Here is a 17,541-nt window from a genome sequence, read left to right on the forward strand (position 1 = left end):
TCGAGTTACTAAAGACAGGAGTTATTTGGCGAGTGGGTAATGGTTCAAGTATAAGAACCTGGAGGGATCCATGGATACTGAGAGCATCTTCGTTCAGACCTATAACTCCAAAGCGCACGTCCCGCCTAAATCGAGTCTCTGACTTTTTGGACGGGAATGGTGCATGGAGGATGGATAGGTTGTCACAGCATTTTTGGCAAATGGATGTTGATCACATACTGAAAATAAGAACGTCCCCGAGGCAACGTTGCGATTTTATCTCATGGTTCCCGGAGAAGAATGGAAGATTTTCAGTAAAGAGTGCCTATAAATTAGCTACAAGTGCTCATGATGCTGCCTACGCAGGGGGGTCATCTTCATACGTACCAAATGGCACAAGATCAATATGGAACTGTGTTTGGAAATCATCGGTGCCACAGAAGATGAAGATAGCGGTTTGGAAAGTGGTGGTAGGGGCTTTGCCGACGGCAACATGCAAGAAGTACAGACATATTTCTAAGCGGTCTAGTTGCCCGCTATGTGGGGTGGAGGAGGAGAATGAGTTCCATGCCTTAATCACATGCGATCATGCACGTACCCCTGTGGACACACATGCGGGAAAGGTGGCCTCTCCCTTCGGATAATATTCTGATCAATACTGGCAAGGAATGGCTCCTGAATTTGCTCATGCAATGTTCGGATCAGGTTCGTGACATGGTGATCATGCTGCCGTGGAGGATATGGCAACTGGCAGCTGCGGAATAACTGCTCACATGGCAAGGAGGTGCCAGTAGCGGCGGCAACAGTGGAGTATCTGGATAGTTACTACAAATCCATTCGGCTCGCTAGTCGCTTTACCACGGAAGAAATAATAAAAGGTAAAATGTCGGTCTCGGAGCAGAAGGCCGACACTCAGATCAAACAACCAGCGCCACCATGGCCGGCTCCTAAGACGGGGACCGCAGCGCTCTCTGTTGATGGGTCCTTCCGACAGGAAGATGGGTCAGCAGCAACCGGAATCGTGTTGAGAGATGGATCAGGTACGGTGTTACTAGCGGCTTATCGTTACACGTTTAATTGTAATGATGCATTGGAGGCGGAGATCCATGCTATCATGCAGGGTATGGCCTTGGCTATTCAACACACAGTTCTTCCGGTGGTGGTGCAGTCGGACTCGGCGACTGCTCTTTCAATATTGGCGAATGATGATCTCACCAAATCAGTATATGGGCATTTGATACTGGTGATTAAAGACTTGATGATGGAAAGGGAGTTTTTACCTCAGAAATTACATCGGAGTCAGAATAGTGTTGCAGATCGGTTGACAAACTATAGCCGTACCGAAAGAACCACGGCTGCGTGGGTTCATTCGGTTCCACCATGTATTGAGGACCTTTGACCTCTCGATTGTAACACTGTGACTTTATAATAAAACTTCCTTTTACCCCGAAAAAAAAAGGCGCAGAGGGCTTTTCTAGCTCGCCGACGCGTGCTTCTTCCTTCCCTCCGTCGGCTGCTTCTTTCATCCGAAATTGAATGACCCAAAATGTGTTTCAGGCAAGTGATGCAAACTGTTTCCCGAAACGGACGCCGAACAGCGATTTATGACGTGCATATGATTTCATGGCTCTTTTCCCCTGTAGAAACGGAGAAAGTCCATATTGGAGTCGTGCTGGAGCGGCCCAGCCCCAGGTGGTAGGAAAGCCAAACGCGGACCTCTCACTCTTCTCACCAAACCCCACCGCTGGCGTAGGCCCAGACCCCACCCGTCAGCCGCCGTGTTTCAGCCCTTTGACTAGAAGCGCACGCACGCCCCTCTCTCTCCCTTCTGACCAACCCGGCCGCCCCCAGTTTCTTCTCCTCTTCTCTCTCCGCGCTGCCGTCCCGACCCCGTCTTCTGCTCCTCCGCTTCACGCGGCGCCGGCCGCCGGCCGGTCTCCTCCAAATCCGTACGCCGAGCGGGCCCTCCCTCCCTTTCGACCTCCTCCCCTGCCGCAGACACTGCCCCCGTGGTAAGTGGAAAGCCCTAATCCTGCTCTCTCCCGCCTGATTCCTTGGCACCACCTCCGATTCCATACAATTGTCGCGTGGGTGCTGCTGATTGGAGCTCGTGAGATGCTTTGAGGTCGGGCTGGAGACGGCTCTTAATTCCGAATTCTTAGGTGTTTCCCGCTGCTTTGGTGCTGGCTGGGTTGTGAGCTGTGGGGGGAAGGTAGGCCGGCCGGCCTAAGCTTAGTTATTGACGCTACGAGCTAGCAAAAATCTGTACTTGCCGCTTCCTTTGCCTTGAATTATCTCCCGTCCCGCTGTTGTCCTGCTGTACTTGTTTACTTTTGGAATTACTTGTGCTACTATAAGGGAAGGTACGATCTGCCAAAGTGCCTAGGCACCTCGAATTTCCTCACCGCACCATGGTAGCTCACTATCTCTTGCGTGCTTCTCTGCAGACCCCGTGCCTACAGATAATTTGACTCTGAAAAAGTAAGATATGTCTGCGCTTAGACTGTTGAATTTGTCACTGCTGGACAGCCTTTACCCGCGATGCTAATATGTATGGATATCTGTTTGCTTTTCTTGTGATGGATAGGTGACGGCTCTGGCCTCGGAGCGATCTGACACCTAAAGGATACAGGCGCCCATATTACCCTGCTTCAACTAAAGGGACAACAAAGCGATTTGTTGTCCCGTTGTTTTGAGCTGGAAAACCCTCGGTATGGCTGATGCTAGTTCGAGGACTGACACATCCATAGTTGTGGACACTGACGATAAGAATCAAAGGGTAAACCTTCTTTTCTCTATCCATTAGGCACCTGCTTTGAGCTTTTGTGAAAGCTAGGCAGAAAATTGGAATTAATGTATGTAATGCGTCGATCCTGAGTTGTGGTGTAAAAGTATAATAACAGGTGAAAACTGGTACTGTATTTGATAAAAGATGTGGCAGACTTCATTTGTATGAAGCGCGCAAGTTTAACTTGGATGGTTTTGATGCCAATACTTGATGCTTCTTTTGCCATGTCCATGTTACCCTCTGCAGATTGTTGTACACATTTGCTCCAGTGCCTAAAGAAACAACACACTTCTTAAATTAGATATCAACTTGCAAAAGTGAACAGGACTACTGCTGCTGCACTATCAGTTTCATCAGGTGGGAAATATTCAGTGTGGAGTACATTAAAGTGTGAAATCCATGAATAGCTTGGATACTTTGCCCTTTTTTTGACAAATAGAAGGGCTGTTCATGATAATTTATTATCACCCCCTGCATTTTTAAAACATACCTGACTAAGCACGCCTCCTATATGTTGGATATGAACACCGTATTAGCTATTAGGTGCTAATAAACGATCTATAATCTCGTTGAGTTGTTACTACATTCCATATGATGAATAAACAAATTCTAAAACCAACCACACAAAACGGAAAATTGTGTCATTCTTTGCTGAAATGCCTGTTAAGTTCTGGTGCCAGTTGAAATTCATAAGATATTATTAATTTAGCTTTTGTTGCTGTTGCATGCCAACCTCTTTTTTTTCCATATGTAGCAGAATTTTCTTATTTTTCTTAACCAAGTTGTGCAGATGGAAAACGGACAAAATGGAGCTATTGTGCCTTCTAATTCATCTGAACCGTCTGACAGGTCCGACAGGCCTATGGACCAAAAGGTGGTACTTTATATCCTACTCTTCTAGAATGTTTTTTATCCCTTAGTAATAAATGGTATTTACACAATGTATTTGCTATTCCATAGGTATTGCGGAGGCTTGCCCAAAATCGCGAGGCAGCACGAAAAAGTCGTCTGAGGAAAAAGGTACCATAACAATGCATCCATCCATGTGTAACGTAGGTAACTTTGTGTTATTAATTTACATTGGGGAGCTATTACTGCATGATGGTGCAGTTATGCGGTGATGTCGTGGATGAGCTGTTGAGTGAGTGTATGATATGTGAGCAGTTCTCTAGCACTTTTGATACCACTGAATTTTGCCAAATTCTTGATAGGCATGTTCAGTTACAAAAAAAATTTAGTAAATAATCCAAAGGCGCCCTTGATTCAAACAAATAGCTGGCAATCAGCTAATCACCAAGGGACTTGTTTCTTGATGTATTTGTATCCTTGATAACTGACAGTATATGCATAATATATACATATGCTCTGAATTGTAACTATCGACTTCTTATTTGCCTTCAATTTTGGGTTCATTATTTGTTAAGAGCCATCCTAATGCATCTTATTATTTTTAAGGCGTATGTACAACAACTTGAGAGCAGTAAGCTGAAACTTGCAAGCCTGGAACAAGAACTCCAGAAAGCTCGACAGCAAGTAAGTACCTATTGGCCGATGCTGGCAGTGTCCAGTCGATCTCCCTTTAAATCTGTTATTTCGATGTTGTTTGTAGGGAATCTTCATTTCTAGCTCTGGGGATCAAACTCATGCTATGAGTGGAAATGGTAACTTCTTCCTCTGTCTGCTCACGCCTGCATTTTCATGCTCTGCTAATCAATCATTGGTTAAAAGTTCTCTCAAAAGTACAGAACATGCTTAATTGCTCCCGAGTGTTCATTGGGAATACAACTAAAATAGTAAGCTTGTTTCTGCAGGAGCGATGACATTTGATTTAGAATATACTCGATGGCTAGAGGAGCAAAATAAGCAGATAAATGAGCTGAGGACTGCAGTAAATGCTCATGCAAGTGATAGTGACCTCCGTCTTATTGTAGATGGAATAATGGCACATTATGACGAAATATTCAAGCTGAAGGGCGCTGCTGCAAAGGCTGATGTGTTTCATATACTTTCAGGCATGTGGAAAACACCTGCTGAAAGGTGTTTTTTGTGGCTTGGGGGTTTTCGTTCGTCTGAGCTTTTAAAGGTGCAAAAACTATATACTCAATCTATAAGGAAACCTGCTGACAAATACTTTTGACTAGTTGAATTTCAGGTTCTGTTGTTCGTTTTCATGTATACCTGAAGATACAACATTTCTCATGTTCTTGTAAATTTTCAGCTCCTTGTAAATCAGCTCGAGCCTCTAACAGAGCAGCAGTTGATGGGGTTATCCAGCCTCGAGCAATCCTCACACCAGGCCGAGGATGCACTATCACAAGGAATGGAGGCATTGCAGCAATCTTTGGCTGAAACGTTGGCTGGTTCCCTTGGTCCATCAGGATCTTCAGGAAACGTGGCAAACTACATGGGTCAAATGGCTATGGCTATGGGAAAACTTGGAACCCTTGAGAATTTCCTTCGCCAGGTATTTAAAACTTCTTCTACCTTCTGGTCCTGCAAACATGTAATTTTGTTATTATTGCCTCTAACGTGAAAGGAATGGTTCACCTAATTTTGTTGAGAAGTTACTCAGTACTTCCTAGTCGGTGCAGCTTTTCAGCAAACCGTGAAACATTAGATGCACATAGTTCTGAAGAGTTTTTATTGTTCTATTTGTGCTAGGCTGACATTCTACGGCAACAAACTTTGCATCAAATGCAAAGAATTCTGACAATACGGCAAGCTGCTCGAGCTCTCCTTGCAATACATGACTATTTCTCACGTTTGCGTGCCCTGAGTTCTCTCTGGCTCGCGAGGCCACGGGAGTAAACCATATGCGCCATCTTTTGGCACTTCATGAGCTGATCCTAGAAATGTGGACAAATTGCGACGCATTTGCAGAAGATTGGTGGTTCAGTTCCCTCTGAAAAATATATATTGACACCTTGTGTTCTCATATTGTACTTCGATGTTGTACAAGTAGCCAGGTAGGGGTAAGGCTTGTAACTGTAAGTTCCCATGAATTTATGATTGACATATTGTACAATTGTATTAGCAATAAATAAACGTAGATAAAAGGTGCAAGAGGATCCATTGATTGCACCTGTTGGAAGCAAGAAGCGAAAACAGCATCTTGTGTTTTTTTTATAGGAGGATTACCCCGGACTTTGCATCAAAATGATGCATGCAACCATATTTTAACCAAAGAACCCACCAAGTATGTGGTACAACACAAGAACTCAAAATGAGTTGAAAAGAAAAGAACATTGCCGCAACCGACTAGATGATTATACACTTATTGGATAACGATCCTGATCGGTTCGCGTGCTACCGTTTTCTAATGGTTGCATCCATAAGCCATATACTCGAGTGACGATCATGCACGGATCTAGCCAGTTGTTTTATAGATGATCTGCAAAAAAAAATTGTGATGTTTTGTCTGTTAAAAATCACCTCATTTTGACATTTCCATACAGCCTTAAGCCATGTGCTCTTTGATTTTCGCACGGTTGAGTAACAATCAAATTCTGATCCAGCCAGTTGCTTTGTAAATGACTTGCAAAAAAATTGTGATGTTTTCTGTGCTAAAAATCATGTCATTCTAACAGTTCCATATAGCCGAAAGTAATACACACATTTCGATTCGAATATGCGCCGCTATTTTAGACTCCACCCCATTTAGCTAAAGGGAGAATATCATACGGAAACCAACATTCAAAGAGAACTTTGTGGAAACCATGTTTGAAGGTTTCAAAAAATTCTGAAAAAATGTAATATGTTAAGAGGATGAACTTCTATTGCCATGTGAAATTTCAAGTTAAAACACATTGCGGGATGCAAGCTATGAAAAAAAAATCAACATTAATGCTGATTTTGTTTTTTTCATATCTCATATCTCATGATGTGTTTGAACTTAAAATTTTGTAAGGAAATCGAACATCACTCTCTTAACATCCCGTAACATTTTGAGATTTTTTCGGTACTTCAAAACATCACTTTCACATGGTTTTCATCTGTTTCCATCGAATGTTGGTTTTCCCTTAGCCAAGTCCCAAATAAATAGCAACGGTATTAGGTATTAGGAGGACTTACATTAAAGGCCACAATGTGCGCCACAGTAGCTTGGCTAGTGCGTATTTGAGAAAAAGATGTTGGATCGATTCATCTTGATCACAGAAACCAACACCTTTTACTACCCTTCCAACTACGTTTTGCCAAGTTATCCTTAGTCAAGATCATTTCCTTGTGAACAAACCACACAAAGACTTTTATCTTTAAAGGCACCTTAATTTTTCAAGTGTGAAGTAACTTTGGGATTGGACCAGAATTTATCAAATCTATATATATTGATTTCACTGAGAATACCCCTGACACCTAAAGTTTACAGTGTAGTGTATCTGGCTTATCAGAAAGGTTGACATCCATCAACCTGCACATGTAGCCATCTATTACATCGCTCCCCCACCGGGGATCTCCAATGTTTAAAGGAACCGATCCTAGAATTGTACTTACAAATTGCCTCTTTACATTGTATAATATTGTAGAGGGTTGGATATTGTATGAACAGTGGCATCTCCCCTAGCCATGTATCTTCCCAAAACCTATTGGTATTTCCGTTCCCTACAATTAATTTGGTCCTATTAAAAAAGGCAACCTTTATTCGCATCAACCACTTCCAAAAAGGTGAATCATCTGGCTGTGCCATTATTTGTGCAAGGGTCTTGGATTGCAAATACTTGTTACGCAATAATTTGTATCCACACATCCCTGTAGAAAGTCTGTATAACCATTTACTAAGCAGGCATATGTTCTTTACCTCAAGGTTTTCAATCTCTAAGCCCCCTTGGTCCTTCAGGCTACAAATTATATCTCACTTGGCCAACATGTTTCTCATCACTTTGCTAGAAAAAACGTGATTGATAAAAGTCCAACCTTTTTCATACCCCGACAGGTACTTAAAGAAGGACAATAGGAATGTAGGCATACTTCTAAGCACGGAATTTATCAATTAGCTGGCCCCATAAGACATAAGCTTGCCCTTCTAGCAACTTAGTTTCTTCTCAAATCGATCCTCTATGCACTTCCATTCTTTGTTGTTTAGTTTTCGGTGATGAATTGAGATTCCCATGTACCTAAATGAAAGAGACCCCAACTCACAACCAAATAACTATCTTCCTTGGTGCGCCTAAAACAAGAACAATTCACTCTTGTTGAAATTAATTTTCAAACCAAACAGTTGCTCGAAAAGACACGAAACCGGTTTCATATTCCTAGCCTTTGCCAAATCATGTTTCATGAATATAACAACATCTTGTGTTGAGTGGTCTATCAATCTTCTTTACATCTGAAGCTTAAGAAAGTCGTCGTAAAAGACTAGGACCCTAGGAGGATATTGGTTGATGTGGTTCGACTTTCTCCTAGGGTCCTAGTCTTTAGTTGGATGATGCCGTTCGATCTGTTACTCACTAATGTACTATAACGGTTTAGCGTATAAACCATTTAACCTACGATTTGAAGGATTTTCATAGGATTTGTGGAGGATTTAAACCTGGGATAGGAAAATTCCTAAGGATTGATTTGCACATAGTTTTGGACGGAAATTTCTATCCGCTCGAATCTCTTTGTATAACTTTTGTTTTTCTGTGGCATCATACACATATTGTTCAAATTGATGTCGTTTTCTAGTCCTATAGCATTTAAGAGAACATGACATTTTAATCATATGCTTTTTCTATTCATGTATTTTGAGAATCTTGCGAACAAAGAGGGCCCCCCAATTACGACCTCACGTGGTTTTCTAATTCTATATAGGATTTAAACAGTTACAATTTTTTTGACCTCCCAAGTCTCAACTCATCTTTTTTTAGAAACTCAGAAGTCTCTCCGCGGCTCGGTTGAATATCAGCAAAACGAAATACCTTAGGCTAGTTAGGCTAGTTAGGGTTTCTCTTGCCTCCCGCCGGCGACGTCGCCGGTCCGCCCTGTCTCCGGTGGCCTTAGGGCCATGGAGGCGGAGTGGATCTCGGCCCTTGTCGGTGGGAGGGCTCTGTTTTTGGATCTTTTTTCGAGTTTTGTTAGGGTTTGTGTTCTACTCAGGAAGGCGAGACGGCGGTGACTCCCTGAAAATAGAATAAAGGTCTCCCCGCCTAGCCCCCGTTCCGGTGATGCGTCTAGCATTGTCGGTGGGCGTGTGGAGGTGTGTCTCCGGCGGATCTGTCTTTGGTGGATTTGCTCGGATCATTCATCGTTCGTATATGTTCCCGTGTCTTCATGTTAGATCCTTCTGATCTACACTCTTCGTCAGCGGCGGTTGCTGTTCTGGTGCGTTGGTTCTATGGGGCCTTAGCACGACGACTTCCCGACTGTCTACTACAACAAGGTTTGCCCGGCTCCGACGAGGGAGGGGCGATGACAGCGGCACGCCTTCGGCTCGCTTCAGTGCTTGTAGTCGTCGCTAGGTGGTTTACAAATCTGGATGTAATTTTTATTATTTCTGGCGTTCGTTATACTATCATGATTGAAGATGAATAGATTGGAAGTTTTCTCGCAAAAAAAAGAATATCAGCAAAACATCCCCATTGATTGAAAAAAATTCACATGATTTTTGAAGGATTTTGATTTTTTCCTTCACATTCCCGTGCTTTGAGAATCTATAAATTAGAGGCCCATAAATAGGTTCATGAAGAAAAACCAAAGCTACATGCCCATAAATAGGTCCACAAGCTCACGCAGGAGCATAGATCGATATACAGACACATTGTAGATGTTGCCTCAACTAACAATCTACTCTATCTGCATGGGCATAGTTTGCAAATCTGAGTTTGTTTTTGCGGGTTCCAAACCTGAGTTATGAGTGTAATTTTTGTATACTATTTTTGCACAACAACCGCTTCCCAATTTACCTTCCGAATTTTGTCAATGATTGGATACACCTCGAAAACATTGATACCTTCTTGTGGCACTCGAAAAATCCCGTTAAAGATTGGTGGATCAATTTATCAGATGCCAACATCCCTCATAGAAAAGTCATGGTCTGTCTCAAACAAGAGAAATGCCCGTGTCTTCCGACACAAGAGCGCTACATCCAATCCTTCTAAACTTAATTAAGGCCTTGTTTGGTTCCAAATAAGTCACCAACTTATAGTCCAAAAGTGAAAAAAAATAATTTATTTTGTCAAACAGACCCAACTTATAAGTCACCCCAACTTATAAGTCATAAGTTGCTCCACCCCAACTTAAAACTTATAAGTCACCCCTTTTTACATGGGTCCCACCACCTTTATATAAAAAAACAAGGTGGAAAGGTGAAAGGTGTGCTCAGATGACTTATAAGTCAGGTGACAACCAAACAGACGTGACTTATAAGTCACTGGTTTTAAGTCACCTGACTTATAAGTCAGGTGACTTATTGGAACCAAACAGGCCCTAAAGAGAAGGCCATGCTTTGGACCAAAGCGGGTGCTAAGAAGTTAGAAAAAATAATATTGAGATAGTAACATTTTGTGACAATAGGGTATTTTTGTAACAATAAACTTTTTAATTAATAGACGAGGCAAAGCTCACGCTTATGTTTAAAGAAAAACAATAACAGTGGCGACGATGACAATAATATTTCTCATACAAATTCAGTAGTACCAATTTGTGTTTGTCAGAACCAAGAACTTGGACAGTGAAACTGCATCCCACGCTTCGAAACGGCAAAGCGGTAGCCGATAGCGAAAAAGTTTAGCTCCCAGATGCACGCGTCCTTACACATTAGTAACGTTATTTTTAGACTTGCTGCTCTGTACGTATTTCACAAAGCGAGGAGTACTTTGTCACTTTCCTAGGGCTTTTTTTGGCTGTACTGCGAAATGTGCATCCCAACGGGGGCGGCTACAGAGCGTCGCTATCCACTCCCTCGTGATACCTGAAACCGACGACACGTACGGCTAGCTACTGTCGCGTGGCTGTCTATCACTATCAGATCAGCCGGGCCTGACTGACACGATCCTGGCACCGGCCACCGGCGTGAGACTAAAAAGAAGCGGGGCGGGATACGGCGGACCGAGAAAGAAGCGCCAACGCCGTGTATGGCTACCACGGTCCTCGCCGTGACGGCTTCAGCAGCTCCAGCGCCGCCTTCGTTGGGGGCTGCGCGCTTCAGCCCGGTGAGTACTCCAGCAGAGCTCCTGTGGTTGGTGGCCGTCGTGCCTTTTGGCCTCCTTCCACCCTTGTGGCGCGCTTGACCTGCTTGATAAAATGCCTTTACCAACTTGTTATGGTTATGGTGCTATGCTGGATTCTGTGACCATGGATGCGTCATGCGTCATTCCTACGGGCCAAGAGGGGTGGATGGAAGGGCGAGCGCTCCTGTCTGCTATCAGGATGTTCGATGAAATGCGTGTGCGAGCATGTGATTCTTGTGGCCCGTTCTGGCACCCGAGGGTGACGGAATACAGAGTCGGCCAAGCACCATCCTGCCTCATATTGCCTACAGATGATGCTTGCCTTTTATTTGCTCTGCATTTGGTTTAATTACTGTCAGTGTCCGATGTAGTAGACATGGACACATTCAAGTGCTGATCAACTGCCTGCTTGATGCTTCTGCACGTAGGTTGCAGGACCTGCTGTCAGTCTTAGAACGCAATGTTGGATTGCTGCCAAGATGAAGCTCCACAAGGCCCTGAGGAGGCATGGATCGCAAGTTCAGAGAAAGCTGGAAATTCAAGGGGTTGGTAAAATTCCTGACTGCTTCAAGGTTGCATCGCTGACTGGAAGGATGACTCGTCGGAATGTACAACTTGCTGATGGTTGGTATTCGGAAACCACTTGCTATTTGCTACTTCAAGTATATCTATCAAAATTATGAGATTCCTGGCTTATCATTCCCACAGATTTACATGTGTGCATGCCAGTAGTTTGCTTCATGCCTTTGAAAGTTATGTTCAGTTCGCATTATTTGTGAAATATGCTAGTCCCTAGTTTTTATCATACTATCTTACTACTGTCATCACAAATTTCTCCGTGGTTATTTGCTTGCATCCAGATGCTTTCACACACACACACACACACATTATTGCTTCCTTTTATGTAGAAACAGGAGGTGAAACAGCAAATACAAGCTCTGTTATGTCAGATAACTCGATCGATGACAAAAGTTCAATGCATTTGGGACTCAACCACTCTGAAGCTGATCATCCTGTACTAGAGGAAGACCTTCTTCTGTTTGATAATTTTGATGACCAACCTGAAAGTGTACCATCTCTTTGTATTGCTGTTATTGGAGCTACTGGCGAACTGGCAAGAAGTAAAGTCTTCCCAGCACTATTTGCTCTGTATTACAGTGGTTTTCTTCCTCAGGTATGAGCATAACATGTCATAACATCTGATTGCCTTCATTTTTATCCCTTTTTAGAACCATCCTTAGCAAACAAGCTTCGATTTCCAATCCCATATCTGTGATCAACCCGCTGAATGATCAATTTCTATTTAGGATTAGTTACATCTTTCCTATACATAGTTAGGCTTAGTGCTAATAGAGGTGGTGTTGTACGTGTGAATAATGATGCAGAATAATCAGATTTTCGAGTACTTTTGGGAGTTCGAATCTAGTGACTGCCTGTCAACTGTCTGTATTATCATTTCATCCTGTCACAACTTCAATGCTTTATATTGCAGAATGTTGCCATATTTGGATATTCTAGAAAGACATTAGCAGACGAGGATTTAAGATCCATGATTGAAGCCAATTTGACCTGTCGGGTAGATCACCAGTACGTTTCTTTGGTAGCAGACCTTGACTCCAAGCTTCATGCTATTAAATTTAGGAAGTTTTCATCTGATATATATTTATAATATTGTTGTGCTGCAGTGAAAACTGTGAAGAAAAGTTGAATGAATTCCTTAAAAGGACATACTATGTCGATGCAGGACATGATAACATAGATGGGATGGCCAAACTGAATTCGAAAATGGCACAGATAGAGGTGAGATTATGTCACACTTCTGAAATTCTGTTGGATCGAATTCAAGGGCTATAATTGAACCTGGGATTTGTATGTTAATTCCCAATTTCTCGTTTCAAAGGGCACTTGTGCAGCAAACAGGATATTCTACCTTGCTGTTCCCCAAGAGGCACTTCTTGATGTGGCATTGCCATTATCTGACAGTGCCCAAACTAAGCATGGCTGGAATAGGATAATTATCGAGAAACCATTTGGCTTCACTAGTTTGTCCTCACAACGGGTAACACAGTCTTTGCTGTCAAGATTTGAAGAGAGGCAAATCTACCGGTGACCATCTTGTATCCATGCAAGTTACAAGTCCTGTCACTAGTTTTTACTGCACCTTTCTTTCCCTTAAATCTTATTGCTAAACATTATATCACACAGAATTGATCATCTTTTGGGGAAGGATCTAATCGAAAATCTCACTGTCTTGAGATTTTCTAATTTGGTATTTGAACCTTTATGGAGTAGGAAGTACATACGCAATGTGCAGGTACTTTCGAAATAAGCTCATTTCACCAATGTTTTTATTTTTACATACACACTGCTAATGTGCATGCATTGTTACAGGTCGTTTTTTCTGAAGAAACATCAGCAGAAACACAAGGGAGGTCAGTTAACATGAAGGCATTTCTCTTAGGGAAAAAGAAAAATTACTAAGTCATCATCGATAAAAGAATGCTAAAGCCCTTTAGGTTACATCATCATCAGGCACCATTTGTTTTGCAGTCTAAATAATATAAACTTTGGCTATGCAGGTTTTATGTAAATTAGCACAAGTTCATCCTACTGAGTAATTCTTAACAAAGGAAATTTAGTACTGCACCAGTTTTAATCCTGGTTTTATGCTGCATGATTAGCTTACAACTGGGTCTGTGACCTTCAATGTAGTCTCTAATTTACTCAGGGTTTTTAATGAAACTTTAGTCCTTTATTAGTGCTCCCATTTTACATTTATACTATCATTTAGTTCATCCACCATGTCATTTCAGGTACTTTGGAAACTACGGGATAATCCGTGACATAGTGCACAGCCACATTCTTCAAACGATAGCACTATTTGCTATGGAACCACCTGTTAGTCTTGATGGGGAGGATATCCGCGATGAGAAGGTAACCGATAGAGCACTATAATTTAATACCAGAGAAAACCATGCACTTACCATCCTGGAAGTAAAAAAATGCTAATATTTGTTACAGGATTAAGAAAACTATATGTTATGCAGGTGAAGGTGCTCAAATCAATTCGAAAAGTGGACATTGAGGATGTCGTCCTTGGTCAACTCAAAGATACCTCCGGTAAAGTTGACAGATATACAAAATCAATGACACCTACCTACTTTGCTGCCGCCATGTACATTGACAATGCACGTTGGGATGGGGTGCCTTTTTTGATCAAGACTGGAATGGGACTTATGGAGAATAGGTACTCTCAATGAGTTCCATAACTTTTACCATTAGATGTCTTGGCTGGTTTATCTCTTACTCTCAAAAGAAGTCAGTGTCTGATTTCAGTCACCTCATCATATCCTTTTGTTATAATGGAATCATCATCATTATACCTTCCATAAATCTTTGAATTCTCCAAAGGTAAAAGTGCATAGTGTTTCGTATGCATAGGTAACACTCTTGTCATACTCCCTCCGGTTTGTACTAAACCAGCGACAATTAATATGGACCGGAGGGAGTATTATTTTCAATAGCCCACCCTCCTCTGAGCACATTATTGAGATCTTTGCATGCTTACTGTTTCAGAAAAACAATGTACCACTTACCTACCTGATCAAGCATAGCTGACAATTCTTAATCCTTCATTTCCTTCAGAGCTGAGATTCGTATTCAATTTCATCATGTCCCTGGCAATATCTACCGTGAACGTTTTGGTCATGACATAGATCTCGACACAAACGAGCTGATTTTACGTGACCTACCCGAAGAAGCCATTCTCTTGAAAGTCAACAATAAGGTCCCGGGACTTGGGCTCCAGTTGGATGCTTCAGAGCTCAACCTACTTTACAGGGACAGGTATGGAGGTCACTTTGATCATCTTGTGATCTACAGTATTCAAGAGAGCTGGTACTGAATCATGATGCATGCTTTGCAGGTACGACGTTGAAGTTCCAGATTCATATGAGCATCTTCTTTTGGATGTTCTAGATGGCGATAGTCATCTGTTCATGCGCAGCGACGAATTAGCTGCTGCATGGAGCGTATTGGCACCTATACTCCATGAGATCGACCAGAAGAGGGTTGCTCCAGAGCTCTACGAGGCTGGGGATAAAGGACCAATTAATGCTTACTATCTCGCTGCTAAACATGGAGTCCGATGGGATGATGGCTGCTGAACTGATACTTGGGAGCTGCTCAATGTATTTCGCTTCCTTCTCTGTGTGTAGCAAAATCTGTTAAGTGAACTAAAACAAGAACTGGAGAAAAAAAAGGGTATTTCTTGCTTGTTGATTCAAACCCTTCGAAGGTGGAAAGGTACTATTACCGACCGAGCTGATATGTTGCACCCGACAATGAGGATGGAGTAGTGCATTGAGCGAGTCGTGTGGGGTGACTTGTGTAAATTGGACCTTACTTTTTTGCTAATAGTTGCAAACATCTTATGGAAATGTTAAGTATGCGTGGGTCGTGTTGTCATTCTCAAGCGGTCATTTGATTCCGCAAAGCAAACAAATTGCTTGAAACTCAAGAAGCTGCAGAGTCCGGAATTTTCTGTTCCTTTCCCCCCAAACACTTCCCTGATAGTACTGTTTTTGCCGCCTTGGTATCAAGGTAGATTCTGACAATCCAGTTTATCCAATGTAAACTGACTTTTTTTTTCTCTTTTTGAGAAACACATACACCTCGCTATCAATGGAACGTTGCCACCCACCCATTAAAAAAATCCACATTTATGAGATATGCAAGAATCAAACATTTCCTGATGGGCTGGGGGTGCAATCACCCTTCCGAACCATCTAACCATAAGTTGGTATTGGTTTCCACTGCAATTTATATGGGTAACTTGGTGACTATTGGTTTTTGTTGCCTTTTGACTAAGTAATTTTAAGCCCCTTGATACCAATGCTAATGTTGTGTTATGGCCTTATGGAATGAAAAAGGAGTGAAGTCTAATTTCTTTCATTAACCATGATGAAATGTCCAGTTTACAAACTTTGTTTTTCAGTTTACAAAGGATCTAACAACATTAACATATGAATTATTTGCACATACAGGGAATTCATATTATCTTTTAGAGTGCAATTTCTAGATGGCAATCTCTTTGTAGCAACAACAATCAGGATAGACCATCCGAAGCTTCCTTCCCAGTGGAATCGTCAAAAGATGTGTTCGCACATGAACAGTCATGGTGTGCTCTCAACGTCGAGTCCAATACGTTTAACACATCGCCGAAGGAGCCTCGCCAGGAACACGATATGCAGGACACACAAACTATGTCTCTTGAAGACCCGAAATCTCGCACATCGGGGAGGGACCCATCAGAGCATGACGACTATGAGCTGTCCTAAGTCGGCCTAACCTCCTCTAGGGCCTTGTGTTTCACTCTCGTCAAAGACGAAGAACACCAAAGAACGAGAAGCAACAATCAGGATAAGAAAGAGAATATAATAAAGTAGTACATGGATTTGACCAATTATTTGTTGTTTAATCGGCCATCGCCTCTGACTCTAGACTTTCATATAAGAAAGGGACTTGAAATCCCGTCCAAAAACTAAAAACCTAGCTTAACTTGACAGGTAACCTGAAGCCCCCAAAATAGGCTTCCACTCAGCTTTATATATAAAGCCACACAACCGAACGATACAAGGTAGTAAGTTAGCCCTCTTACAAAGCAGACCAAAGGAAAATTCAAACATTGTACCACAAAAAAGTGCAAAGTGCACTACTAATGTTGCGAATGAGCACATGAGAGTCTGAAGACATTACGTCACAACCAACTGTACATGGGCTCCACGACAACACCCCAAAAGGGCAATAACGGCGCAAAATGTCTCCGTTGTCAAGTCCGTAGGGCCAGACAAAGGTTTTCACCTGAAGCCCTGGCACAGAGAGGTGCCCCAAAGCCTCCTCACCTCTTCCGAGTAGGCTCTGAGCGGCATGCGCTTCTGCTTTGGCTTGAATTAATACCAGAGCCTCTGAGTTGTTTTTGGCACCTGTTTTTTTTAACCCTTTTTTGGCTCTAGAGGTCACATACGACCTCAGATTAAGATGATCTGAAAAAGCAAAGTTGCTCGTCTCGAAAAACACACAACTTTCATGATGATCAGTTCTCGATAAAGATCATCTTGAGAACACTTCTGTGCATGCCAAAAGCCGGTGTCAACAGAAAGGCAGGCATATACCACGTTGGCTATAAGGGCATTAGAGCGTCAGCTAGCTTAGTTTTCTGAAAGAACGTAGAGCCCATAAAATACATAACATCCTCCTACCTGACAACTATAGAATGAATTCGGGAGTTGGTGGAATAATGCGATCAGACATGCAAGTTAAGAGGTTGGTATTAAGTAATCAATCGCTTGCACTTATTTTACAAAAGGTTTTTCAAATGAACGAGATCTTTGTTTGTGCTATTAAGTAATCTAATATCTCCTTTTTGAATTATTTTGATAATTTCTTGCTTTGTGTGGAGTTATGGTAGGTGAAGTTCATTTTATCAGAAGAATTCTTCAAATGCACTGGTAACTGCACCTCCGCTATCTTGGTTTTTCGATGTTGTGTTTGGTTCGCGCACAACCAAACACACCCTTTGGCGAATTCATAGAGGTGATACCTGGCCGATCCACCGGACAGCAAGAT

The 17,541-nt window shown here is 42.3% G+C and overlaps 2 protein-coding genes across 5 annotated transcripts; both read left to right on the forward strand.

The window, feature by feature from the left end:
* The first annotated feature begins 1,781 nt into the window (after positions 1-1,781).
* LOC125508690 (transcription factor TGA2.2) lies at positions 1,782-5,862 on the forward strand. 4 transcript variants are annotated; one of them, XM_048673485.1, is made up of 11 exons: positions 1,801-1,991; positions 2,427-2,460; positions 2,567-2,758; positions 3,014-3,124; positions 3,558-3,641; positions 3,728-3,787; positions 4,223-4,300; positions 4,377-4,428; positions 4,579-4,850; positions 4,986-5,231; positions 5,429-5,862. In XM_048673485.1, the coding sequence occupies exons 5-11, from the start codon at positions 3,558-3,560 to the stop codon at positions 5,573-5,575; spliced, it is 939 nt and encodes a 312-aa protein (XP_048529442.1). In that variant the 5' UTR covers positions 1,801-1,991; positions 2,427-2,460; positions 2,567-2,758; positions 3,014-3,124; the 3' UTR covers positions 5,576-5,862. The 4 variants fall into 4 exon arrangements, with proteins under 4 accessions (XP_048529421.1, XP_048529435.1, XP_048529442.1 ...); XM_048673464.1 differs by lacking the exon at positions 3,014-3,124 and having other exon boundaries at positions 1,782-1,991; XM_048673471.1 differs by lacking the exons at positions 1,801-1,991; positions 3,014-3,124 and adding an exon at positions 2,000-2,342.
* A 4,743-nt stretch (positions 5,863-10,605) lies between these two features.
* LOC125508711 (inactive glucose-6-phosphate 1-dehydrogenase 4, chloroplastic-like) lies at positions 10,606-15,353 on the forward strand. The gene is made up of 12 exons (XM_048673494.1): positions 10,606-10,896; positions 11,343-11,538; positions 11,823-12,088; positions 12,407-12,501; positions 12,600-12,714; positions 12,815-13,020; positions 13,120-13,228; positions 13,306-13,346; positions 13,728-13,848; positions 13,962-14,161; positions 14,560-14,760; positions 14,840-15,353. The coding sequence occupies exons 1-12, from the start codon at positions 10,819-10,821 to the stop codon at positions 15,078-15,080; spliced, it is 1,869 nt and encodes a 622-aa protein (XP_048529451.1). The 5' UTR covers positions 10,606-10,818; the 3' UTR covers positions 15,081-15,353.
* The last annotated feature ends 2,188 nt before the right edge of the window (positions 15,354-17,541 follow it).

The sequence above is a fragment of the Triticum urartu genome, chromosome 1 (assembly GCF_003073215.2).
Source record: "Triticum urartu cultivar G1812 chromosome 1, Tu2.1, whole genome shotgun sequence".
In the NCBI taxonomy this organism is placed as follows: domain Eukaryota; kingdom Viridiplantae; phylum Streptophyta; class Magnoliopsida; order Poales; family Poaceae; genus Triticum; species Triticum urartu.

Coding starts and splice junctions, on each gene's coding strand:
- LOC125508690 (XM_048673464.1), top strand. CDS start 2,693: ATGGCTGATGCTAGTTCGAGGACTGACACATCCATAGTTGTGGACACT. Junction 4,851..4,985: donor GTTCGTCTGAGCTTTTAAAG/GTGCAAAAACTA, acceptor GTAAATTTTCAG/CTCCTTGTAAATCAGCTCGA. Junction 5,232..5,428: donor TTGAGAATTTCCTTCGCCAG/GTATTTAAAACT, acceptor TATTTGTGCTAG/GCTGACATTCTACGGCAACA.
- LOC125508711 (XM_048673494.1), top strand. CDS start 10,819: ATGGCTACCACGGTCCTCGCCGTGACGGCTTCAGCAGCTCCAGCGCCG. Junction 10,897..11,342: donor GGGCTGCGCGCTTCAGCCCG/GTGAGTACTCCA, acceptor TTCTGCACGTAG/GTTGCAGGACCTGCTGTCAG. Junction 12,502..12,599: donor ACCTGTCGGGTAGATCACCA/GTACGTTTCTTT, acceptor GTTGTGCTGCAG/TGAAAACTGTGAAGAAAAGT.